The 23,161-nt window shown below is 35.0% G+C and overlaps 5 protein-coding genes across 11 annotated transcripts; 4 read left to right on the top strand and 1 right to left on the bottom strand.

Annotated features, from left to right (window-relative positions):
- The first annotated feature begins 575 nt into the window (after positions 1–575).
- LOC18038136 (probable protein phosphatase 2C 38) lies at positions 576–2,507 on the top strand. The gene is made up of 4 exons (XM_024182100.1): positions 576–961; positions 1,040–1,407; positions 1,584–1,820; positions 1,985–2,507. Exons 1-4 carry the CDS (start codon positions 631–633, stop codon positions 2,207–2,209), a joined length of 1,161 nt encoding a protein of 386 aa, XP_024037868.1. The 5' UTR covers positions 576–630; the 3' UTR covers positions 2,210–2,507.
- Positions 2,508–3,825: 1,318 nt separating this feature from the next.
- Positions 3,826–8,141, bottom strand: LOC18038048 (protein MODIFIER OF SNC1 11). 2 transcript variants are annotated; one of them, XM_006428880.2, is made up of 6 exons: positions 7,670–8,141; positions 6,159–6,239; positions 5,916–6,044; positions 5,716–5,782; positions 5,547–5,618; positions 3,826–4,114 (listed from the first exon to the last, which is right to left on the bottom strand). In XM_006428880.2, exons 1-5 carry the CDS (start codon positions 7,987–7,989, stop codon positions 5,580–5,582), a joined length of 636 nt encoding a protein of 211 aa, XP_006428943.1. In that variant the 5' UTR covers positions 7,990–8,141; the 3' UTR covers positions 3,826–4,114; positions 5,547–5,579. The 2 variants fall into 2 exon arrangements, with proteins under 2 accessions (XP_006428943.1, XP_006428944.1); XM_006428881.2 differs by having other exon boundaries at positions 3,826–5,386; positions 7,670–8,140.
- Positions 8,142–9,047: 906 nt separating this feature from the next.
- Positions 9,048–14,940, top strand: LOC18038047 (thylakoid membrane protein TERC, chloroplastic). Of its 5 annotated transcripts, XR_002904830.1 has the most exons (15): positions 9,048–9,313; positions 9,426–9,509; positions 9,988–10,121; positions 10,219–10,295; positions 10,985–11,072; positions 11,214–11,294; positions 11,394–11,450; positions 11,827–11,908; positions 12,704–12,753; positions 12,986–13,042; positions 13,147–13,225; positions 13,698–13,756; positions 14,157–14,306; positions 14,424–14,481; positions 14,580–14,599. XR_002904830.1 is itself a non-coding variant. In XM_006428873.2 (14 exons), the coding sequence occupies exons 1-14, from the start codon at positions 9,160–9,162 to the stop codon at positions 14,669–14,671; spliced, it is 1,152 nt and encodes a 383-aa protein (XP_006428936.1). In that variant the 5' UTR covers positions 9,048–9,159; the 3' UTR covers positions 14,672–14,940. The 5 variants fall into 5 exon arrangements, 2 of the variants coding, with proteins under 2 accessions (XP_006428936.1, XP_024037359.1); XR_002904829.1 differs by having other exon boundaries at positions 14,157–14,481; positions 14,580–14,619; XM_006428873.2 differs by lacking the exon at positions 14,157–14,306 and having other exon boundaries at positions 14,580–14,940.
- Positions 14,941–16,116: 1,176 nt separating this feature from the next.
- LOC18039297 (glutathione S-transferase L3) lies at positions 16,117–18,827 on the top strand. Its single transcript, XM_006428871.2, has 9 exons — positions 16,117–16,222; positions 16,309–16,441; positions 16,614–16,700; positions 17,415–17,513; positions 17,621–17,723; positions 17,822–17,898; positions 18,132–18,239; positions 18,348–18,428; positions 18,561–18,827. The coding sequence occupies exons 1-9, from the start codon at positions 16,212–16,214 to the stop codon at positions 18,570–18,572; spliced, it is 711 nt and encodes a 236-aa protein (XP_006428934.1). The 5' UTR covers positions 16,117–16,211; the 3' UTR covers positions 18,573–18,827.
- A 580-nt stretch (positions 18,828–19,407) lies between these two features.
- LOC18040018 (glutathione S-transferase L3) lies at positions 19,408–22,686 on the top strand. Of its 2 annotated transcripts, XM_006428870.2 has the most exons (10): positions 19,408–19,560; positions 19,682–19,759; positions 20,343–20,403; positions 20,528–20,614; positions 21,036–21,134; positions 21,224–21,326; positions 21,408–21,484; positions 21,975–22,082; positions 22,182–22,268; positions 22,380–22,686. In XM_006428870.2, exons 1-10 carry the CDS (start codon positions 19,550–19,552, stop codon positions 22,383–22,385), a joined length of 717 nt encoding a protein of 238 aa, XP_006428933.1. In that variant the 5' UTR covers positions 19,408–19,549; the 3' UTR covers positions 22,386–22,686. The 2 variants fall into 2 exon arrangements, with proteins under 2 accessions (XP_006428933.1, XP_024037999.1); XM_024182231.1 differs by lacking the exon at positions 22,182–22,268.
- Positions 22,687–23,161: the final 475 nt, after the last annotated feature.

The raw sequence follows: 23,161 nt of genomic DNA, 5'->3' as shown, positions 1-23,161 counted from the left end.
GACCCACTCGGCCACAAGAAAGAAAAATTGAAAAAACAACAACAATGTCAGAGTTTGTAAAATTAAGTCTCTTTATTATTTCCCATCCTGGATCTCATCTGACAACAAACTGAAGATCGTCTGTCAAAAGGCTCCAAAATTATTTTTTTTCTTATCCATTGCCCTTGCTCCCCTTTTGATCATCTCTCTGATCTCAGACCAAACTCTGTCTTGTATCAGATCTTTATGTTCTTTTACAGCTAAGTCTGTTCCTTGTGAGATGGCACAGTGTGGAGGACCAAACACATTTAACCAAGATTCAAGGTACATAGCACCAGCAAGCCTCCATATTCTCTGAACTCACATAAAAACTATTGCTTTCTTGTCTTTTGAATACAACCACACAAGTTTTTCAGTTCATTTAGCCCATACCCTTTTGGTCTTCATCTAAGAATTGTACATATTAATGGTGTCTGGTTGTCGTAGAGCCTATATATGTTCAAGAATTGTTGTTGCGGTCTTGAAGCGTGAGTTTCATAACCTGGAACTGAGATTATTAAATTTGGTTCTTGTTTTTTATTTGATTTTGATGAATATAACATTAATTGCTGGTTCATTTGGATGATATTATAAAAACAAGACGAAAGAAGGATGTCAAATAGTACTATATATGATTATATGATGTCAAGTGATTACCTGAAAATGGTGAAACCTTGTTGGAAATCGTCTTATGAAGATGAAGATAGTGGTCGTATTGATGGGTTGTTGTGGTATAAGGATTTGGGGCCTCATGTTTACGGTGAATTCTCGATGGCCTTAGTGCAAGCCAACAGCATTATGGAGGATCAATGTCAACTCGAATCAGGGCCATTGAGTTCCTCAAATTCCGGTCCTCACGGAACCTTCGTTGGTGTTTATGATGGACATGGAGGTCCTGAGACTGCAAGATTCATCAGTGACAATCTTTTCCAAAATCTTAAGAGTATGTTCCCTTCCCCCTTTATTGCTTTGCAATTTCTTTAATTAGTAGCGTCAATGTTTGTTGCATGCCTTGTTGCAGGATTTGCATCGGAGCATCATGAGATGTCGGAAAATGTTATAAGAAAGGCTTTCGCAGCAACAGAGGATGATTTTCTCTCCCTTGTGAAGAAAGAGTGGCCTAGTAAGCCAAATATGGCGTCTGTGGGATCGTGTTGTCTGGTGGGGTTAATATGCAGTGGATTGCTGTATATCGCGAATGTTGGGGATTCTCGAGTAGTGCTAGGGAGAGCACAAAGGGGCACTAGGGAAGTTTCTGCCATACAAGTATCCATGGAGCACAATGCAAACATAGAATCTGTGAGAGATGAGCTTCATTCACTGCATCCCCATGATCCACAGATCGTTGTCTTGAAGCACAAGGTTTGGCGTGTCAAGGGCATCATACAGGTAACTTTCCTGTGTTTTACTTTCCCCTGGTTGTAACAGTTAGGATTAACGGTTCCTGGAGCAGCATTAGACTGTTAAGTCACTTCCATTGTATAGGTTAAGCTGAGAAGAGACTAGTTAGCTCATAAATGTGGGTGTAATAAGTGTACTAAGAAATCTTCTCCTTGTCTTTGCAGGTGTCAAGAGCCATTGGTGATGCATATTTGAAGAGGGCAGAGTTCAACAGAGAGCCTCTAGCATCTAAGTTTAGATTGCCTGAGCCTTTCGAAGAGCCAATCATTAGCGCAGAGCCATCAATATTAGTACATAAACTCTACCCAGAAGATCAATTTCTCATATTTGCTTCTGATGGTCTATGGGAGCATCTTAGTAACGAGGAGGCAGTCGACATTGTACAGAACTATCCAAGACATGTAAGAATACATTTCTGTTCACATTTTGGTATCATAGTTCTGAAACCATTCCTACTCCGGCAGCACAAATGATTGTCAGCTGTAAAGCAAGTAGTTGTATTTATCGATAAATTATGGCTCAAAACTGCTATCATTGCTAAATAGTCTTGTAACTTGTGATGCAGGGAATTGCTAGGAGACTTGTTAAAGCTGCACTAAAGGAAGCAGCTAAGAAAAGAGAAATGAGATTCTCAGACCTGAAGAAGATTGATCGCGGAGTGAGGAGACATTTTCATGATGATGTATCAGTCGTAGTCATCTATCTAGATCCGGGTTTGATTGATCAGAACTTCAACTGCAGTTCTCCTTTTTCGATGAGAGGAGGTACTGGGTTCCACCCCCACTACTGATTGATCAAGGCAAAGCTCCTGGCAAATTATCTATGGTTGATAGGAGGAAAAACGTATTCTGAAAGTTGTAGCAAGCCTTCCCATTAGGAAATTTATCAGTTAGTGTTGTGTAAGGTTATATGTGTTAAGAGGAAGAACAGTTCTCTTCTTCGTTAAACACCGACAAAAATCGTACTAGCATGAGAACATCAGTTGTTTACAAGGAAGATTTAATTGGTAAGTGGGGAACTGAGATTACAGAATATGAACCTTATAGTTGCTTATCTAGTGAAAGTGATATCTATGTAGATATAAAAGTTCTTTTACTCTTTGTTTTCTACCTATTGCTTAAAGCTGTACTGTTTCTTTTCCATAGTTGTATTTGGCAACATTAAAAAAAAAAAAAAAAATTTCACCACTGTTACGTTCAGCTCAGCAGCTGAGTTACACCACCCGCACAATTATTTTTCTTTTTGGCTTCCATTCATCTACAGTACACACGAGTTCGTGATTGAGAGATTGTTAATTTTCTGCTTGAGAACTTTCTCTACCTCTTTCTTTTCTCTCAAGAACCGTCGAATCTTTGTTCTTCCCCCCCTCCCCGTTATGGAGTGAGCAAAACCATCAATCTCATCTCCATGCTAATTATAAAATATTAGTAATTCATCTCTTTCTTTTGAGACCTTTGTACCTTCCTTGTTAGAATTGTTATTGCGACTTTTATTTTACTTCTTAGGGATTTTACTCCTACTTTGTTCCGGTTATTTTTGGAAAAAAAGAATGAAAGAAAGAAAATCTCTACTTTTTTGAGTGCGCATACGAATTGGAGTCACCATCCTTTCCCTCAAAAGTTTGGTGAAACATATTTTAGCATAGTTTAGATACAAATTTATGATTCACGTTTACCTAATCGACCCCAACTGTAGAGGGCTTATTTGTCTCTGCATTTTCAATTAATTTATTGCAGCCTTGCTTAACATGAAATATCTACGTTCAATCGGATGCCCGTTCGTTGTTATCATTGGATAAAAAGATGCAGCTCCATTTGACCATGCGAGGCGGCTGTTACTTTTCAAAATTACATTTGAACTTTCAAAAATTACACTTGAAGTTTCACTGCTCTCATGACTTGAGAATACGACCCTTCTTACAATAACCGTAGGTATCCTATCTTTTTTTTTTTTATCTCAAATTTCATCTCAAATGATGTGTCATAGTTTTTTATAAAATCTAAGTGAATAAACTATTGATGAATATTACATTTAAGATGTAAACAAGAAAAATTATCTTTGGCCTTCCGATTGAACGTAAATTAACAGACAAATCACTTGAAAAGTTTAAATTGTCAACACATAATACAGAAACTTGCCTCAATTGTATTAATTAGTTCATTCTTTAGCTAAAAGACAAGGAGCGAGACCAGCATTCAGTATGGATTACAATATCTCGAAAATTACAGTTTGTTAAAACTCAAAAGTGCTCAATTTTTCATCATCACAGCCTCACAGGAAGGAATGTCCCCATATTTTTAACTGAAATCTGTGAACTAATAATAACACAAACCATTTTTCTGATGAGATAATAACCTTAACCTCAGAGTACAACATTTTTAATCCTCATGGTGATCCATCCCCCACTAAGATCATAAAGTAAAACCATGTATTAATAAGAAATAAAAACACAGTAACAGAAAACCATACAGTGATTTCCTTCTATACCGTTACTAAGTCCATCTATTCAAATGATATCCAAATAGAAAACAAAGAGTTCCACACTAGCCGGGTGTAATTCAGCCTTACAATGAAGATATTCAAAATTAAGAAAAGGAGAGAACTACACAAGATACATAACTAAACAGGAAAAAGACAGTTATCAAGTAACATCTTCCACTCCCGGCATCCTACCTTGCATGTCCAGCAATTCACTCTGTGAAACTATAGAAAATTAACAAGCACCTTTCAACAACTAACCTATCTTAAAACGCCATATAAGAAAAATCAGAAATTCTGAAGCAACTGGCTCAAATTATTTCTCTTATCTGGACCTAGGTTTTGAAACAAAACACTGTTTTTTGAACTAGAAAATAACAGTCTGAAGCAAGTCTAATTTAGCTTCTCATCTGACAGACTCACATTCAATCAAAATGGACTGCATTAGAGGCGTCACATGATCAAAAATAAAAAAAAATGTAGCAGCAACATATGGATTTCATGCCTCCCTTGATACTAGAGGAAATGGACTTAAATTGAAATTGGGCATCCAAAAGTAATATTCCAACAATTAATACAAAAAAGTCCCTGGTTAGCATTAACACCGAACCACAGATACAAACTTACCCTTTTTCCCTGATCTTCCCCCCTCTCTCCCTCTCTCCCTCTCCCTCCTTTTTCTCCCCCTTTTCCAGGGCATAGAACCCAATTAAAAAAAAATTACGCATGCGTCAAAGACTAATGACCACAATGCTTTAATTTATACTAATAGTCCAAACACAGCAATCGCACTATCCTTGTTACTTCTGATTGTTAGTATCAAAGTGTCCTAGATCCTACCATTAGAACAAGTCACCATCAGAGCCCATATGTAAAGCAAAATACCAAATGAAATTAAACTTGAGATCAAATCATACCAAACCGCACTCATTGTCAGAAACTCTTAACAGATTTTGATTCAGTTAAGAAAAATCAGTAAAAAATCCAAAAACCTATTAAATCAAAACAACACATTTTGAAACCTAAAATCATATATCAGAATATGAGAAATCCATATGTTGGGTAACTACTTCTGTCTCCAGCTTGATCATAAAATCATATATAAAAATATGAGAAATCCATAGATTGGTCACATGTCAATATATAGGAATCCAATGTTTCTAAAGAAACCAACTTACCTCTCGGTAGTTTCTGAAAGTTGCAAAAGATAAAAAAGATAGAAAAAGGTCCCTAGTTTGTTTCTTCAGAATTTCTGAAATTCTTAGAAGATTTTAAGACAAGTTAAGACTAAAGGTAGTTGCTAATTACTCTAAGTTTCACAAGGTGAATTGATATTCTGAAACTATCTTCTTAAAGGAGGGAAAGCTCATACTGCAAAAGCTTGTTAACTGCAATGTAGAAATACATTAAAGGAGGAAGTACTAATTCATCTAGCAAGTAGACATAGGTACAGCCGCAGAAGGAATCACTGAAAGTTAGTACCCTAGACCTGCCAGGAAAATTAAAAAAAAAAAAAAACATTACAAAAGATCATTCAAAAGATGCAGATACATGTATGAATTGAACCACATCATTCCTAAGGATAGATGACTAAATTGAACATAATTGGTGTGGTAAATGCTAAAGTACACTCCATTCTCAAATTATACCTTAACATGCAAATTTCACAAGGCATTTTCTATTTAGGCCACTCCATCAGCCTCGCCAGTGATAGCTGCCTTCTGTCATATAAAACAAAAGAAAGGTCAGTTCTGTAGAAAGCAAAATTGTAAGAGCATTTTCTCCAATGTGCTTGTAAACAGTAAAAGAGGGACTTACTGCTTCAACTTCAATATTTCCCTTGCCATTCACTTGTGACACAGAACTTGATGACGTTTTTGAGAAGCTGAAGGGGAAAGAAAAAGCCTAAATCAGTCATGCATGTCAACCAACCATTGTATCACAGACTGTGATTACATATTTATTAAATAATCGGCTAATAACGGGGAAAAAAACAATTCTTTTGCAATAATACATACCGAAGTGCCCTAGCTTTTCTTTTGTCTTCTTCCACAGAGTCTGTTTTGGGATATGGTGCAAATCTGGCGAGTCGAGCTTTCCTCTTTGCCTCCTCCTCACTAACTGAAGATGGCACAGGAAGCCCAAATCTAAGAAACAACAAGAAGGATTAATAACATACTGTGGAAAACAGTAAACTGACAGAGACTGAAAATTCAACTTCTGCAGACATGAAACCACATAAAGTTGGCATGGACTGTTACCTCTCTGCTCTAGCCTTTCTCTTCAGCTCCTCTGAGGTCTTTGATACCTCCGATCCCTGTGTTTTGGATCCAGTTCCAAACCTGCAAGAAGATCAATCCAAACTAAAACGTCTTAGTGAACAAACAGACAAATGAAAATTCAGGTTTACACGGTAAAACTTGCTATCACCAATAAATAAATCCCCACCAAGTACATGGCAAGGAAAAGAGAAAAGGCAAGATAATTTGTCCTTGGATTTGGATGATAAGATGGAAGTGGAAGAAGCAAAACAATTGTCAAGTTCCATTGTTTGGCATCCCTCAAGCTGGATAGCACAGAGAAACTGTTGCATATAAATTTGAACATCATACCTTCAAATGCTAAATTTCATAGATAGATACCTTTCCATTGTTATATAATAAAGGGTAAAATATAAAGTACTTATGGATTCTGGAATATAATTTTTCTTTCTTTTTCCTATCAAAGAAGCAGCACTTGCATCCAGAAGAACCTCCAAACCCTTTTTTGTTGTGTCGCAGGAGAGGATCTGAATGGAGATTCCATAGCATGTCAAAAACACCGAAACCCAATAGCACACCCTAGCAAGATAGCCCTCAAAAAATAGCTCCTAGGAATGCTCTTGCGGAGCATTTGATGATCTACAGCAATGACTTGATATGGCCTATTATTGATTGGGGTATAGGCTTCTGAATGGGATAAATAAGTGGTCAGACAAAATTTTCGACATAGGGTTGAGACAGTTCCAGCCAACGATCTACTATATCACAGTGGATGACGGAAAAATCAGAACCCCTTTAGCATCTATAAAACTTCCCTTCCCTTAGTTATCTATGTCATTTTTATATAGTACAGGGTGTCATGTAAAGCACTTCTCTCCCTCAGTCAGAGAGGCTTCTCCCAGTTAGAAAATTTGGTATCACAGCTACCACACAAACATAGTCTGGGAGTTCAAACCCAGTCCAAGTGCCTAGAGTTCAATACCATCATGGCAATGGGTCACTTTTCAAACATAACCAACAACAGAACACACCAAAAATAAAAGGACTTAACCAACAATAAAACACACCAAAAATAAAAGGACTAGAATGAGATGAAGAAGCCTCAACATTGCATTTGGTAGTGGAATAATTCAAGCACGAACTGAGAACATAGATACAAACACAAGAAACCCCACAAATAAGCTAAAGCAAAATATAACAATTGATGATGCATCAAGCATTAAATCAACAATCATCCCTTTCAAATTACATTCTGTCATAAAAAACAAGATCAGACATATGAGAAGTAATTTTTGCAACTAAATTGATTACTAAAACAAAAACTAATCAAATCAACAACAAACAATTCACTGTACATGTAAATTACCACAGTCTTTTAGTTTCCTAGAATTACTTTTTCATTTTTTTCCTCTCCTCTATATCAACATAAACAGATAAATAAAAAATTTTTACTTTCTAATACACAGAAACCCTAAAATTACAAAAGCAAACGATAATGAGCTTCTAATTACCTTTCAGCCCGAGTATTACGCTTCTCTTCCTCAGACATCTGAACCGGCATGCCAAACCGCTCGGCTCGGCGGATCTTCTTCTGAGTGTCGGTGACCAGATCGGCATCCCCCGACACCGGACTCACCGCAGTAATAGTAACGGCCGTCTTCGAGTCATTGCCGTTCTTCTTGACCTCGACAGCTGAAGAATTAACGGCGGCGCCAGGGTTTTGCTCAAGATCCATGGGGCCCACGTTATTTTTAGGGTTTCCTTCGGCCGATGCCTTGGCGTTGTCGGTTGTGGTGGTGACGGTAGCGAGCTTCTCTGCGTCTGCTGCCATTCAGCGAGTGAGTGTATGTATGAGAGCGAGGGGTGGCGTGAAGAGTACGAGCGAACCAGAAGAATATTAAGACGACGAAGGCAGAAAGGCTTTTGAGTTTCCTTAATGCTGCGAAATTGAAAAAGAATGTTCAAATGATAATGAAATAAACAAGTGTAGGGTTAGAAAAGAGATTTCATACTGAGCCGCGCGATTCTTCTTGCTTTGGATATTTTTCAGTGAACGAAAAGTGAACTAACCAAAAACCGACCGGGTTCGGTCTCAATTGGAATTTTCGTTTTCATTTTCATTTTTATAAATATATAAATGCTAAAATAATAAAAGAATAATGCTAATTATTCGAAAAAAAACTATTTGGATTAATAATTTTTTTAAAATCTTTAATCATAAAAAAAAATATAACTAGTTATTTGTAATCAGAAAAACACTCAAACACTCACGTACAAAAAAAATTATATTGCTAAAATATTTTATAATAACTAAATAAAACTTTTACTCTTGTCCTCGACTCCCTTCACTCAATCAATCTGTATCCAACTATTTTGTCATAAACCTTATTATCATGTGGTCTCAATTTATCATTATTGTTTTAATATTTTGGTGTTTTTAAGTCATACTATGTCGGTCAAAAAAAAAAAAATCAAAAGGATAGACACTTGTGTGAATCTTTTATTTATTTATTTATTTTGTATATTGATATATTATAATTAAAATTTTAATGATATTAATAATCAGAAATCAATTATAACGCTCTTTAATAATTTTATTATGAAACAACTCGAAAGTTAATCTTTACTTAATATTAAAAAAGATATATTCTACCTTAAATATGAAGGACAAATAAACCCTTATAATGAGAGGAGTTTAGTCCCAATAATGCATGAGTTGACAATAAACTATTATAACACATTCTTTAATAATTTTATTATAACATAATTTAAAAATTAATTTTCACTTAATACTAAAGAAAGATATATTCTACCCTAAATACGAGTCGACAATGGACTACCAACCCATTGGCTTTTATTTATTTTTCAAGGAGTATGTTTTGCGCAAAAACGACACTGTTTCACACACTCGTGGTAAGCCCAAACGTTTTCTGGTGATCAGAAATTTATAAAGGATATATAATAAACGGAAACAAAGAGCTGAAGTCAAATCAATCAGGCCATGGGATTAGCTTCGGTCATTTACAGTGGTGTTCAAGCTCCTCACAAATTTGATTCTCTTCTGCTCCGGTTTTCGCCGACCTCGACCTCGCAAGTTCCCAAATTAACCAGTCTTCTTCATTTCTGTAACTCCCAAGCTCCCACATTCTATTCAGGTTTCTCCCTCTTTTTATCTCCGTAAATAATCATCCGCTTAGTCATGGATTATGTTATGTCTATGAAATTTCGATGTTGAGTTTTGTTTTATTTATTCTTTTAATTTTACAGTTAGTCATAACCGACGTGGCCAGTACTCGCCGTTACTTGCGTGTGCCAAAGGAACTGAACAGGAGGATGATTTATCTACTTCAGGTGAAAGGATTTTGCGTTGTATATACTTGATGCTTGAAGCAAAAATATTGAGGTCATGTTTGTAGCTGTTGTCTTGTGCTTCTTAATTAATTTGCATAATTTATAAGTTGATTCTGTTAATATTTTGGTATCTTCGGTGATTAGGTGGATTGAATGGTTAATTAGTTATGCAAAAAAAAAAAAAAACACAGGCCCTTACGTCAGTGTTGAAGTAGATAGCAAAACTGCAACAACATTTTTGGTTCATGGACTAACGTTGCTCCTGGCCATTTTATTTCGGAGTACCATTTGATTTTTAGACGTTAGTGGCTTATATTATTGTGAGAGTTTTATTTGTTATTTTGGCATCATTCACTAATGTTATCAATTGTCTTGTTGTTGTACCACCTTGTTATGCCAATTTATTTCTTTTATTCTTTTATTTTTTTGTTCTTTTTAACTGTTCTGATACTGATACACTAGTGAAATGTATTTGCAGAAGTTGGGAGGAGCAGTTCCCAGTCACATGAAAATGATAACACATCTCATTCTCCCACTACTGTAGATGATGCAGAGAGGCAAATTGAGGGACGTGAATCTTACACATCATCTGTTAAAACCGTTGCTTTCTGCGTGAGTACCTGTGGGCTTATTATTATGATTGTGTATTCAATATAGGATCCTGTCATTATCTAGATTAAAATCAATTTAGATGTTTTGTTCTTTATAGGTGAGCACTGCAGTGGCATTTGGTCTTGGCGTGGGTTTCATAGAAGGAGCTAGCAAGGCATCAGAATTTTTTGCTGGGTATGCTGGTTTTGGCATGATAATAATGTTAAAGGCGTATATGGTAGAGGAAATTAACACTCAGCGAGCTAAAAACTACTAGAAACTATTACTTTTTCTGGTGTTATGAAAATGGCTAATTGAAATATCATTTCATCGTGCAAGCACTGTCTTAAGCCCTGGTCATATTTGGAATACCTTAGAGATCAGCTTTACGTCCTTTTTGTGTATTGGGAAATCCTGCTTGTAGCTAATGAGGCACAAGTAAAGATATTCTGTTGCTTCTGAAATTCTTGAAGCTTAGCAAATGACAAGAGCTTGCATACGTCAGACTGAGGAGGAGTACTGGAGGTTATATGTCTATATACCTTAAACCAAATTTTGGACCCCCGAGGCTTCTGTTTCTTCTTTACCCCTGCCTCTTTGATTTCCTGGTATGATTAGTTGGTTAATGATGCAAGTTCCTACCCTGGACTAATCGCATCTGCCTCTTTGAATCCCTTTATGATTATAGCTTCTGGAGAGGGATGTACCAAGGGGTCAAATAAAGATGTGACTATAAGCATTTTATTTTAAAAAATTATTTGGCTGTTGTTTTTATCATGTTTATTCATGGAGTTCTCGGACTTATATTAAGTTTCCAAGTGCATGATTTCCCCAATTTATGTTCTAGGTGTTTCATAATAATGATTATTGTGAATGATTTTCAGGTACATTTTGGAGCAAAGTTTGTCAGTGGACAATTTGTTTGTCTTTGTTCTGATATTCAAGTACTTCAAAGTACCAGTTATGTATCAGGTGCTGTACAAACCCTTTAGTTGCTTAATGATAATTATGTAGCCCTTAGTCTCTTGATGTCTTTCAATATTCCTTTTTTTTTATGCAAATACTGCATGTTAATCATTGGTAACAAACAATTTGTTATGCTATGTAATATAGAATCGGGTGCTTTCATATGGTATTGCCGGTGCAATTGTCTTCCGTTTGTCATTGATATTACTTGGAACAGCTACCCTCCAGGTAAATCCCCTGCCCATAACAGCAAGTTTTCTGTGCTCATTGACATGCTGTACTATTTGAGTGAGTTCTTTCTAAACTTTTTGCCTTCTTGTTATTTAGAGGTTTGAGGCAGTTAATCTGGTCCTGGCTGGAATACTTCTATTCTCATCCTTCAAGGTGCCATTCTCTTCCAATAGATGTAGCTACATTTAATGCAATTCATCGGTGGAAATTAATTTTCTTGATAGATTATTTCAATTTTTTTTCCTTCCTGCTGGATGGCTTGCAATTATATAAGCAATTTTTTTGAAGAATCAAGTAAGGATATTTGAATAACAGTGGAAATAATTCACAGACTTTGATGTTTAAGATCTTGGATCTTTCTTAATTTCTTTGCTACATATTATTTTTTATTATTATTTAGTTTTGTGTATCTCTCTTGAAATAAATTAACAAAATATATATTCTTCTGCATGTGCTATTTCATTCAGTTTCTTGTAGTTATTAGGGGCTTAAATGTACTGTGCCTCATGATTTGCCTTTTTTGTGATAGCTATTTGCCAGTGAAGAGGATGACACTGATCTATCTGACAATTTTATAGTGAAGACATGCCAAAGATTTATTCCTGTAACAAGTAATGTTTTGTGTACACATTCCCTTTATGTTTCTCTGTCTGAGTTCTTACATTTGACTTCATGAATGTTTGTCAAGGTTGATTTCTCAGTCTCAATTTATTTTTCAGTTAGGCCATTGTTGTGTAGCTCAGTTTGAAGTTTGAATTTGATTTGAGTAAACCTTTCAACTAGGCTTTCTTGACTAAATGACTAAGCTTTTGTCCACTCATATTTCAGGTGGAATATGTTGTGTTTGGGAGAGCTAGTTCAAATCATCAACAGCATTGCCTATAAATGCAATATGTTCTTTTTATTCAAGTCATGATGTATTATACTGCTCTTGTGGAAGCGTTACTTTTGTTGAGTTTGGTGCTCTTTCGATGCATTACTCCCACAATTGAGTGGGATACTTGTCAAGATAGAAAAAATAAGAGCAGTTGAGGACTTAGTTGAATAATATTGTATACTTAGGGAGCTAATAGATGTAGTGTTATACCTTTAGTTTTGCACCACTTTCTTTTAATAACCTCCAATAGTAATTGAACACTTATTTCTTGAAGCAAAACGAAGTCTGCTTTGGACCAAAATAACACTACTTGTGCCACCCCCACCCCAACTGCCCTGACCAACACATGAGAAGGGAAGAAAAGCCAACCTAGATGCAAACTCTTTGTTATTTGTATTTGCGTATTCAAATGAAAATTGTGTTGCAAAATCAGTTGCCAAAATGGTTCTGATGATTGAATTCGTATTTTGATTTATTTACCGATATTTCCTTTCCAAGACTTAAATTTTCTTATTTCTATGTGCTACAGCTTATTATGATGGAAATCGATTTTTCACAAATCAGGATGGCATGCGGAAAGTAAGTCATTTATGATTGATTATAAGAAATCAGAATGCTACTCTGAACCTTGGTGGTGTCATTTTATCCCATGTTTGGTGTACTAATTTTTCAATCATTGCATTGAATAATCAGTTGTTACTGTGCTCATATTACATTTCTGTTCTTGCATTATCAGACAAATATCAGAGTTCCTTAACTTTGTTAAATTAATTTTATTTAATTTCTAACAGGCATCAAACATTTTGAGCAGGCAACACCATTGCTTCTCACGGTGGCAGTTATTGAACTCAGTGACATAGCCTTCGCTGTAAGTTCTCATCTGGCATAGACGACACAGCTACACATATCCTGATTATGTTTTATTGATTGATTTTGTAACATAAATGTTGATGAAAATTTCGTTTCCTTCAGGTTGACTCAATTCCTGCTGTTTTTGGTGTTACGAGGGATCCTTTCATAGTATTTTCATCTAATCTGTTTGCCATCTTGGGTACGATTGTTGTTTATTCTTAATATAGGCTTTTTTTATGAAAGGATTCTTGATATAGATTCATAGCAACTCAAAACTGCTACTTATATATATGAAATTGATGATTGCCTGCCTGGAAGGTGGAATTATTGGATCCCGTCCCCCCAACGACCCCCCAAAAAAAAATTCACTCACCCCATCCATGCATAAATACTAACTATAAAAATCCCTATGTGGGGGTATTGATACTTTAACCCCTTGCAAGATGTTAAATCAACTGGTTTTCCCCCTTGGAAAGGTAACAGTTGGAATAAAAATGTAATTTGGGTAGCCCATTCACTTCCGATGTAAGAAACACTAATATGCTGTTTTCTTACATACAACCATTTTCTATATCTCTTTAATATAAAAGAATGTACTTATAATAGTATATAAGGAAATTGTATATCATATTCAAGTAGGGATTAACCGACGATAACTCCGGCCAATGCAGGCTTAAGGTCACTTTTCACACTTATCTCTGAAGGTATGGCAGACTTGGAATATTTACAGGTAAAAGTTTACTGGGTGTCTATAAATCTTCATTAGCCACATTAACAGATGATTTTGATGCAACTGGCGACACTCTATCAGTGAATTGCAAAAAAAGATAACTGTTACTTCTTGGATTACGTCAGGCTTTTATGCTTCAGTAGTTTGTATTTTCTTTTTCCTCGCATTCAAATTAGTTTTGACTGACTTGATGTCACATACCTTTGGTCTTAGTATGGTTGCATGGTTGGTAAATGCTAAACTTTACTGTCAGATCATGCAACCAATCTCATCTGTTTCGGCATTGATGCTTGTTTAGATAGAATATATTAGATTTTTATAAATAGCCTGTGGTGAAGGAATCTTTTTTCCCCCATTAAATATATAGATTTATCTATATATATTTGCACCATTCATGTAGAGGCTTGCATCCAGCAAAATGGCAGAAATATGCAATAGACGTTTCCTTTGAAGGGATGTCCACATGAGACTGTAGAAACAACAGTTTGCTTTCACAAGTATATGTGGTTTTGATGTGAAACATCATGAGTGCTTTGCATCCAAAAATATCGTATGCTACTGAGTGGCACCAATAATTTTTTTTTTTTTCAAACGTTTGTGGTTACCATCTGTCGAGCAGAATGCATTAATACTTGTAGATTTTTTTCTTGGCTTGTCTCTTTTTCAGCCTTCCATTGCAGTTGTCTTGGGTTTCATTGGGTGTAAGATGATCTTGGATTACTTTGGTGAGTCTCTTCTACCACAAGTATCTCATGCTTAATCATTTTTATTCTTCTTGCTTAAATGAAAATAAATAAAATACATTTCTCGAATCTTCCCACAGGGTTTCACATATCAACTGAGGCATCTCTCAGTTTTGTAGCAACAAGTCTTAGTGCTGGGGTGCTTTTGAGTCTCATGAAGAAGTCTGACTAGTTAAACAAGCAAACCAGCACAAGCAAAGAAGGTGAAAACTTTGTATTTTTACATCTATCTTTAGTAGATAGAATACAAGCAGAGAGATCAAGTTGTTGATCTCTTTCTGTTCCTTTCCATCTTGGGTTATTAATGAAGAAAAACAGCACCTCTTCTGTCACCTTGTATCATTTTTGTCTGGAAAATCCAGAATCTCCAAATTTTTAAGATACTGCTGTAACACTCTTTGTAAATTATTGAAAATACCTGTCTGTGCAAGTCTTCTAACATAGGAACTCTTTCTGTTTTCCTCTCTCTCTCTCTCTCTCTATATATATATGAACATATTTTCGTTTGACTTCGCGCTTTAGTTGATAAGTAGCAAACTTGTAATTCTTCTGCCGCAGATACGTGGCAATTAGAAGATGCCGAGAGTCACATCGATCACACCCGCACTTCTCTTGTATGTTAAGGTCGTGGGCCCCAAGCCCCCACGACCACCACCGCAGGTAAATATCTCCTGTATGGAGAGTAGATTTCCAAGATAATATTCGATAGAATCGGCAAAAAAAGTCCGAGCCTGTCTGGTGGGCTTAAGCCCGGCCCTTCAAATGAGAGAATGGACAAAGCTTTAAGAAAACAAGGCTTCGACCAGCTTGAGCGTTCTATTTTTTTAAATATAAGTTTATTAATTAAAATTTAAAAAATAATAAAAAACTTAAATTCTTAATTCATAAATTAGTGATGATTTAAAAACTCTAAAATTAAAATATTAATTTTTTAAATATTTAATTAATTAAGAAGGTATTTGAGTTAGAAAATACGATATTAGAAAATTAAATGATTAAATTTTTTATTTTATTTAAAAACAGTATTTATTGTTCATTATAATAATTTGTTAATTATTAACTTATTATAAGTCTGCAATAATTTAAAAAATATGAGGAAATCCATGCCTAACTTTATATTTTCTAACATGGGCTTGAAAAAGTTCAGCGCAACTCATCAATTTTCCATCCCCAATATTTGGTAGTGATACCTTTATTTCTCTTTTGGAATAATACTAATAGCTATAAACTTTTGGTGAAAATAATTTTTATACAAATCGATATAGTATTGTATCATTAGTTAAGTGAAAATATTTTTATTTAATAAATTATATCATATCGCGTTTATTTGTACAAAAATAATTTATGTATTGTCACCCAATTTTTTAATGAAACACATTTCAAATTGATAACTAACATTGTAGCGACGGCACCACGGCATGCTTCTAGCGATATTCTCATCGCTTCTCCCTCGCTGCCATTGAATCCAACTAATATGCATGGCAATTGCCTAAAACTGATAAGACGTTTGCCCTTTTTTTGGCAACATACATTATTATCATGACACCCTAACACGTGCGCATTGCGTCAATGCCGGCTTCAGAAGGTCACTTTAAAGCTTCTATATATAAGCGCACTCATTCTGCATAGAGACACATTTCGGTATCAGGTAACTTTCTTCTTCAAAGCAAAAGAAAAGCTTTCAGGAAACCTCTAGAGTCTTACCTTCCTCAATGGCAACCACGTAAGAATTCGGTTTTATTTTTTATTTTTGGAATTTCATAATTAATTATGATCATTATTTTAACGATCATGTGTCATCTTTGATAGAGCGCAAGAGAATCTCCCTCCACCGTTGGATTCGAAGGCCGAGCTACCACCTCTGTTCGATGGAACTCCCAGGTTGTACATTTCTTACTCGTGCCCATTTGCTCAGCGTGCGTGGATCACCAGGAACTACAAGGTTCTATTTTTATTTACTATTTTTATTATATTTTTTTATCACTGTTGACCCGTCTCTGCTTTCTAGGTTTAATTAAAGTAATAATAACAATAACAGTAATTTATGGTTTATTCGTTTCGCCTTTGTCGTAATACTCTCTTTGAATTTGACAACTTTTGGTGTGCTGCTGCAGGGATTACAAGACAAGATTAAGTTAGTTCCACTGAACCTCCGAGATAGGCCCACTTGGTACAAGGAGAAGGTTTATCCTGTTAACAAGGTGATGCTGATGCTGATGCTGATGGCTGATCAATAATAATATTTGATTTTATTTGATTGATCATTTAAGTAATTTGATAGATCAACAATATGTGCATTGTTTTGGTTAACATGGAGCTTATAATCTACTGGGAAGATTTTGAATAGTATTAGAAAGTTTCTGAATAATAATTAGGAATTTTTCTAATCAAGGTGTTGATAGACCAATTCAGATATAGAAAAGGAAGAGGTTAGCTGTGTTTGGTATTGAGGTAGGGCAGCTGTAGATTAAAAACTACAGAGCTAAAGTGTTTTGTAAAACTATAATATTTCTACTATTTTTGTCAAAATCATAATTTAAAAATCATATTTATTACACATTTTTAACTTTTATTTCATAGTTACAGTTTTTTTTTTGTCCATAGCAGCTGTAGCTAAAAAAACCACAGCACCTCAATACCAAATAGCCTAATTATGTGACTCTGTGTCCTTATGCCCCATCTTTGAAATTGAAATGCTTGTAATCTGTGCGGAGGAGTTCCTGAATAAAATTGGAATGGTGTCTTTTGTGCTTTGTGTACCTAGTAAAATCTTAACATATTCTGATTTGAGCAAGTTGCTTGCTTGCAAGAAAACACAACGAAAGAGTTAAACTGATTGTTACACTTTCGTGCAAGATTAGGGATCATTGCTGGAGTTATGAAGTATATTTACCTATTAGAGTTCTTCTTTACAGGTTCCAGCACTGGAGCACAATGGCAAAGTTATTGGAGAATCTCTTGATTTGATTAAATATGTTGACAGCAATTTTGAAGGGCCTTCACTTTTACCTGATGTAAGATTTTGCTGATTACATTGTTGCTTTTAATAAAAGCTTCTCTCTCTCTCTCTCTCTCTCTCTCTCTCAACTTTGAGTAAAGTAATGTTGTGAAAATATTGTAGGATCCTGAGAAACGAAAGTTTGCTGATGAACTGTTTTCCCACATCGATACCTTCACCAACGATGTGTACACTTCATTCAAAGGAGACCCAGCAAAACAAGCTGGTAGGATTTGAAACTTGCTTACTTGTTTATAATGGAATGCATTTTGAATATGTATATATATATGCTGAAGTCACGGAAAAAGTTTTAATTTGTCACAGGTCCTGCTTTTGATTACTTAGAGAAGGCCCTTGATAAATTTGATGATGGCCCGTTCTTCCTTGGACAGTTCAGTCAGGTATGTTGACTGCTCAATCATTTTGGTTATTTAATCCTATTGATGTAGTGATGTGATAGATGGCATGATATCTAACGTGTAAGAAAGTTTTATTTGGGTAACATTTTTATGCAATGAGAGTATAAGTAGTTTACCGTGTGGAAACTAAATTAATACTGCTGTTTTGACAATGTTTTCATAAATGATTTGAGTACATTTCCCTAATATTATGAATGGAATGATGTGATCTTTAGGTGGACATAGCCTATATTCCATTTGTTGAGAGATTCCAGATCTTCTTATCAGAAGAATTTAAGTATGACATCACTGCAGGCAGGCCTAAACTGGCAGCATGGATTGAGGTACATTGAAAAACCCTTTCTATCACCTTTTTACCGGTTGTGAAATTGCTCTCAAGCTTTTGGTTCTTGAATGGTAACATATCTATCTTGTCAAAACTCCCTGTGCAGGAGTTGAACAAGCTCGATGCTTACAAGTCAACAAAAGCAGATCCAAAAGAACTCGTTGAATTTTACAGGAGCCGCTTCGTGGTACAATTTGTAGAGTCCGTGTTAATATGAACAATCTGATTTTTCTTTTCTTCAGGATTATTACTTTCTAGCTAGTGCGAATAATCTTTAGCCAGTTTAGTAACCTGGACAAACTGCTTTTGTCTTTTGCAGGCCAAGCAGTGAACCTGCAATCAGTCGTCTTAGAAGCGCACTGAATCAGTTGGTGGCGTGGTTTGTAAAATCTCGTATAATAAAGCTGCGCGTTATACGCATTACATATTGTTTGCCGATGTGAGCTTGTGTACGTTGCTGGATATTGAATGAGTTGATGACTTGTTGATATCTCGTATGACAGAATGCTATCTCATATGTACCTATATGTTTGTTGACTGTCGTCTTGTTTATATCTTAAAGTATTAGTGTTTGTTTAGCGTTGTATGTTGTGCTATCATTAATAAAAATTGATGCTATTTGGTAAATGGACAAAACTACGATACAGACTCTGTATGCAACAGCTCAGTGCAAATTGGTCTTGTATCAGCTAAGTTCCAACAACTTTTCCTCTCTCCTGCAACGCGTGGAGCCGTGGATGCTCCCCATTTGCTACGTTACATACAGAGTCTTTAACGTAGCAAGGTCCTTGGTAAATTAGTCAAAATAATTTTATATTACATATGCACTCAACGTCGAATGAACCTTACCTGCAAATCAAACTAGATTCATAAAAAGGCGCAAAAGGAAATGGTCGTTTTATTATAACACCGTCTCTGTAACGTTGAAGACCAAATTTGATGTGTTGAATAATTATTTAATTAAATTTGACCAAATACACGTTTATGACTATTTTAATACATCGCATTTGGATTTAATTATTTAATTATATTGCGAACAAAGGCCTAACTTGGGAAAAAAAAAAATGTAAACTCTAACGTCACCGCACACGATCGTCAATTCGTCATTTGCCTGAACTTAAAAATCACCTCATAAAAAATTTGCAAATGGCGTCGTCACTGCTCGCTTCACAAAATGAATATACGGCTCCTACTTATATATTTAGAGGTGCTCGTTTAGTAGCATTTCTGTATCGTATGATTGTATCAGATTTCTAATTAGTACAGACACAAAAGCTTGCAAGAAAGTACTCCTAAAAAGTCAACACAATGGCTTCTGTGTAAGAATTTGCATTTTTGTTTTTTGTAATTTTGTTACGGGGTTTCTCTCGAATCTCGTAATGCTGATGATCATGATCATGATCATCACGGCGGCTTTAACGATCGTGTTTTATTTGATAGTGTGTACGAGAATCTTCCTCCAGTATTGGATTCAAAATCCGAGCAACCTCCGCCACCTTTATTCGATGGAACTACCAGGTTCATTTTTCTATTTATCATTTTTTTTTAGGCAAATGCTAAGTTACAAAGATTGTAACTTACATCTCTCATGTGAACTACATAAATTACGAGTTTTATAATTTTGTGTGATTCACATGAGAAGTGTAAGTTACAATTATTGTAACTTAAAGGCTCCATTTTTTTTTATATTATCACATGTTTCGATATGTAAAGGAAATTACAAACATAGACATCTTATATATATATATTCCAAATTACCAGTGATAAACAATTAGTTAAATAAATTATATTAAAAAAACAAAAAGCTATCTAGTCAAACTGTAACCCATATAATCGAATAACTTATTTAATCTCAAGTGTTAAAATTAAAATAGAGAAAAAATGTTAGAAAAACAAAATAAAAAATTAATAATTTATTATAGACTTAAATGGTAAAAAAATAATAATAATAGAGACCCAAAATGTTATTCCTCATAAACATAATTCAGAAAGGCTTGCAAAACCATGTTTGATGTTATTTTCTAATTTACTATTTAGATTGCCACGTTGCTCTAATTCTAAACATACTCTGATTTCTTTGCTCGTGTATGAATTATGAAAGGCTCTATATGGCTTACACGTGCCCATTTGCTCAGCGTGTGTGGATCACCAGGAACTATAAGGTTTTTTTTTTTGGTTTTCTTATTTATTTGTTCTGTCTCTTGCCTTTAGACCTTTTTTTCACCCAAAAGAAAAAACAATTGATTCTGGGATTTAAATACCCTCTTTGAATTTGATGTGCTGCAGGGATTACAAGATGAGATTAAGTTGGTTGCCTTCGATCTTCAAGATAAGCCTGCTTGGTACAAGGAGAAAGTTTACCCTTCTAACAAGGTGATAAATCTGATAAAAAAAATTGTAATTAATTCTATTGAGTGTTATTGTCAATTTTATTAGTAAAGTGCCAAAATGCACATTGGTAGAGTTTGTTAATCTGTAAGTTAATTTCTAATGTCTGCACGTACATAGCCGGTCTTTAAAATGCTTGTAATCTGTATGAATGAATCAATGAATCAAATGACATGATGAGTCAAATGCTTAAATGAAATTGGTCATTACTTAGATTTTGAAATTTGTTTACCTAGCCACAAGGTGGCCTAATCCCATCGAGTTAAATTGCTTGCTTGCTTGCAAGGGGAAAAGTGGTTGGAAGGGTTAAATTGGTTTGTCATATTTTTTCATTCGTGCAACATTTGGGGTTCCTCAATGAATGGGGCTGTGAAATATTTACCTTTTAGAGAGTTGTTATTTACAGGTGCCTTCACTTGAACATAATGGCAAAATTATTGGGGAGAGTCTTGATTTGATTAACTACGTTGACAGCAATTTTGAAGGGCCTTCGCTTTTACCTGATGTAAGATTTTCTGAACACATTGTTGCTATCAGTAACAGCTTCTCTCTTGCTTAACTTCCAAGTAAAGTAATGTCACGAAAATATTGTAGGATCCTGAGAAAAGAAAGTTTGCTGAAGAATTGTTTTCCTACAGTGATACATTCATCAAAGATGTATCTACTTCATTCAAAGGAGACACGGCAAAAGAAGCTGGTTGGACATAAAACTTGCTGTTAAACAGATTGCGCATTTTGGAAATAAGCTGAACTCACCTAATTTTTAAAATTTCTACAGGTCCTGCTTTTGATTTCTTGGAGAAGGCTCTTGATAAGTTTGATGACGGGCCATTCTTCCTTGGCCAGTTCAGTTTGGTATGTTGACTTCTCTTGATAACAACAGTTGTTTAACCTTTACTAATGTAGCAATGTGAAAGCAAGTAGTCTACTATAAATAATGCCGTTTGAACAATGTCTTTTTTTTTTCTTTTAATTATATAAGGCTATTGCTCAGATTACACTATTACTCAAATTACAACTCATATTACATGAGACTACTACTGATAATGTACAATCAGATAATTATTAGGACTAATTTATATTAAATCTTATAAAATACTGCACAGAGTTTTACCTTTACAAATATTCAAGGGATGTCTACTCCACTCACATTTAGTAAAAGAGAAGACTCCACTCAATTATACAAAATAGTTTAGGAAAGAATTACTCCCGCAATGCTTTTGTGGGTTCGAACTGCTGCCCTAAACACTTGGCCAAAGGCCGAGTAGCCCGTTTGAACAATATCATTTGATAATGATTTGAGTACTTTCTTCTCTGATTATGAATGGAATTACATGATCTTCAGGTGGACATAGCCTATATTCCATTTGTTGACGGTTACCAGATGATCTTATCAGAAGGATTTAAGTATGATGCCACAGTAGGCAGGCCTAAACTTGCAGCATGGATTGAGGTACATTGAAAAACCATTCTATCTCCTTTATGAATGCGAAATTAATCCAAGTTTTTGGTTCTTGAATGGTAATATATCTTGTCATAAATCCCTACACAGGAGTTGAACAAGATGGATGTTTATAAGCAGACAAAATATTTCAAAGATCCAAAACAGCTTTTTGAATATTACAAGATCCGTTTCCTGGTACCATCTATAGAGCCTGTGTTAATATGAATAATCTGATTTTTGTTAGATTATTTCTTTCTAGCCAGTTTTGTAACCTCTACAAACTGTTTTCTTTTTTTGCTTGCGCAGCAATGAATCTGCAACCCAACATCACAGTGGCATGCCGAATAAATTGGTGCCGTCAGGAGATCTCTTATAATAAGCTATGTTATGTACTTACATATTGTGTGCAGATGTGAGCTTGTTGATGATGCCTAATAAATAAGTTTGGTGCCTTGTTGAGATCTCTCATGACAAAGCTAAGCTATGTGTACCTGTAGGTTTGATTTGCAGATGTGAGCTAGCATGTTGATGTCTTTGAAGTATCAATGTTCATTTAGAGTGTATGTTGTTCTTTCATAAATAAAAACTGAAGCAGCGTAGAACTGTCAAAACTTGTTAATATCCATATTGTAAAGTTGTTAGATTTGTATTGCAAGGATATGAATGGCACTGGGTAGGGCCGTAGGGCGCAGGTTTGCCAATACTACGCCCCGCACTAGCAAAAGATCAAATTACCTAACCCACACCATGCCCATTGTGAGTTTTTTTTTTTTCCTCCAAAATCCTCTCATTGGAGGATTGAGTAATTACCAAACTCACATGGGTATCCAATGAATTTTTTGCCTGTTTCCAAACTTAAAAATATAAATTACATAAATCAAACTATAAATTTATAAAATTGGTTTAAAAAAATTCACATGACACACTCAATTCTAATTTTCAGCAATGGAGGTGAGAATATAAAAGTTTCAACATTAAAACAAAATGTAAATGCTCATAGTTCCTTATATTTTAAAAAATATATCATAATGTCCCTCTTGTTAAATAGGTTACACTTCTGCACCTTACTAATTTTTTTCTCAAGTTTT

The sequence above is a fragment of the Citrus clementina genome, unplaced genomic scaffold (assembly GCF_000493195.1).
Source record: "Citrus clementina cultivar Clemenules unplaced genomic scaffold, Citrus_clementina_v1.0 scaffold_6, whole genome shotgun sequence".
NCBI classification, from domain to species: domain Eukaryota; kingdom Viridiplantae; phylum Streptophyta; class Magnoliopsida; order Sapindales; family Rutaceae; genus Citrus; species Citrus x clementina.
This window is presented reverse-complemented; position numbering and strand designations above follow the sequence as displayed.

Excerpts from the sequence above, each read along its gene's own strand:
- LOC18038136 (XM_024182100.1), top strand. The coding sequence starts at position 631 with ATGTCAAATAGTACTATATATGATTATATGATGTCAAGTGATTACCTG. Across the intron at positions 962-1,039 it reads TCTTTTCCAAAATCTTAAGA|GATTTGCATCGGAGCATCAT; the intron begins GTATGTTCCCTT and ends GCCTTGTTGCAG. Across the intron at positions 1,408-1,583 it reads GTGTCAAGGGCATCATACAG|GTGTCAAGAGCCATTGGTGA; the intron begins GTAACTTTCCTG and ends TTGTCTTTGCAG.
- LOC18038047 (XM_006428873.2), top strand. The coding sequence starts at position 9,160 with ATGGGATTAGCTTCGGTCATTTACAGTGGTGTTCAAGCTCCTCACAAA. Across the intron at positions 9,510-9,987 it reads GGATGATTTATCTACTTCAG|AAGTTGGGAGGAGCAGTTCC; the intron begins GTGAAAGGATTT and ends ATGTATTTGCAG. Across the intron at positions 13,226-13,697 it reads TAATCTGTTTGCCATCTTGG|GCTTAAGGTCACTTTTCACA; the intron begins GTACGATTGTTG and ends CGGCCAATGCAG.
- LOC18038048 (XM_006428880.2), bottom strand. The coding sequence starts at position 7,989 with ATGGCAGCAGACGCAGAGAAGCTCGCTACCGTCACCACCACAACCGAC. Across the intron at positions 6,240-7,669 it reads CGTAATACTCGGGCTGAAAG|GTTTGGAACTGGATCCAAAA; the intron begins GTAATTAGAAGC and ends ATCTTCTTGCAG. Across the intron at positions 5,619-5,715 it reads GAAATATTGAAGTTGAAGCA|AAGGCAGCTATCACTGGCGA; the intron begins GTAAGTCCCTCT and ends TTTATATGACAG.
- LOC18040018 (XM_006428870.2), top strand. Across the intron at positions 19,760-20,342 it reads TTATTCGATGGAACTACCAG|GCTCTATATGGCTTACACGT; the intron begins GTTCATTTTTCT and ends GAATTATGAAAG. Across the intron at positions 20,404-20,527 it reads GGATCACCAGGAACTATAAG|GGATTACAAGATGAGATTAA; the intron begins GTTTTTTTTTTT and ends GATGTGCTGCAG.
- LOC18039297 (XM_006428871.2), top strand. Across the intron at positions 16,701-17,414 it reads AGGTTTATCCTGTTAACAAG|GTTCCAGCACTGGAGCACAA; the intron begins GTGATGCTGATG and ends TCTTCTTTACAG. Across the intron at positions 17,899-18,131 it reads TCCTTGGACAGTTCAGTCAG|GTGGACATAGCCTATATTCC; the intron begins GTATGTTGACTG and ends TGTGATCTTTAG.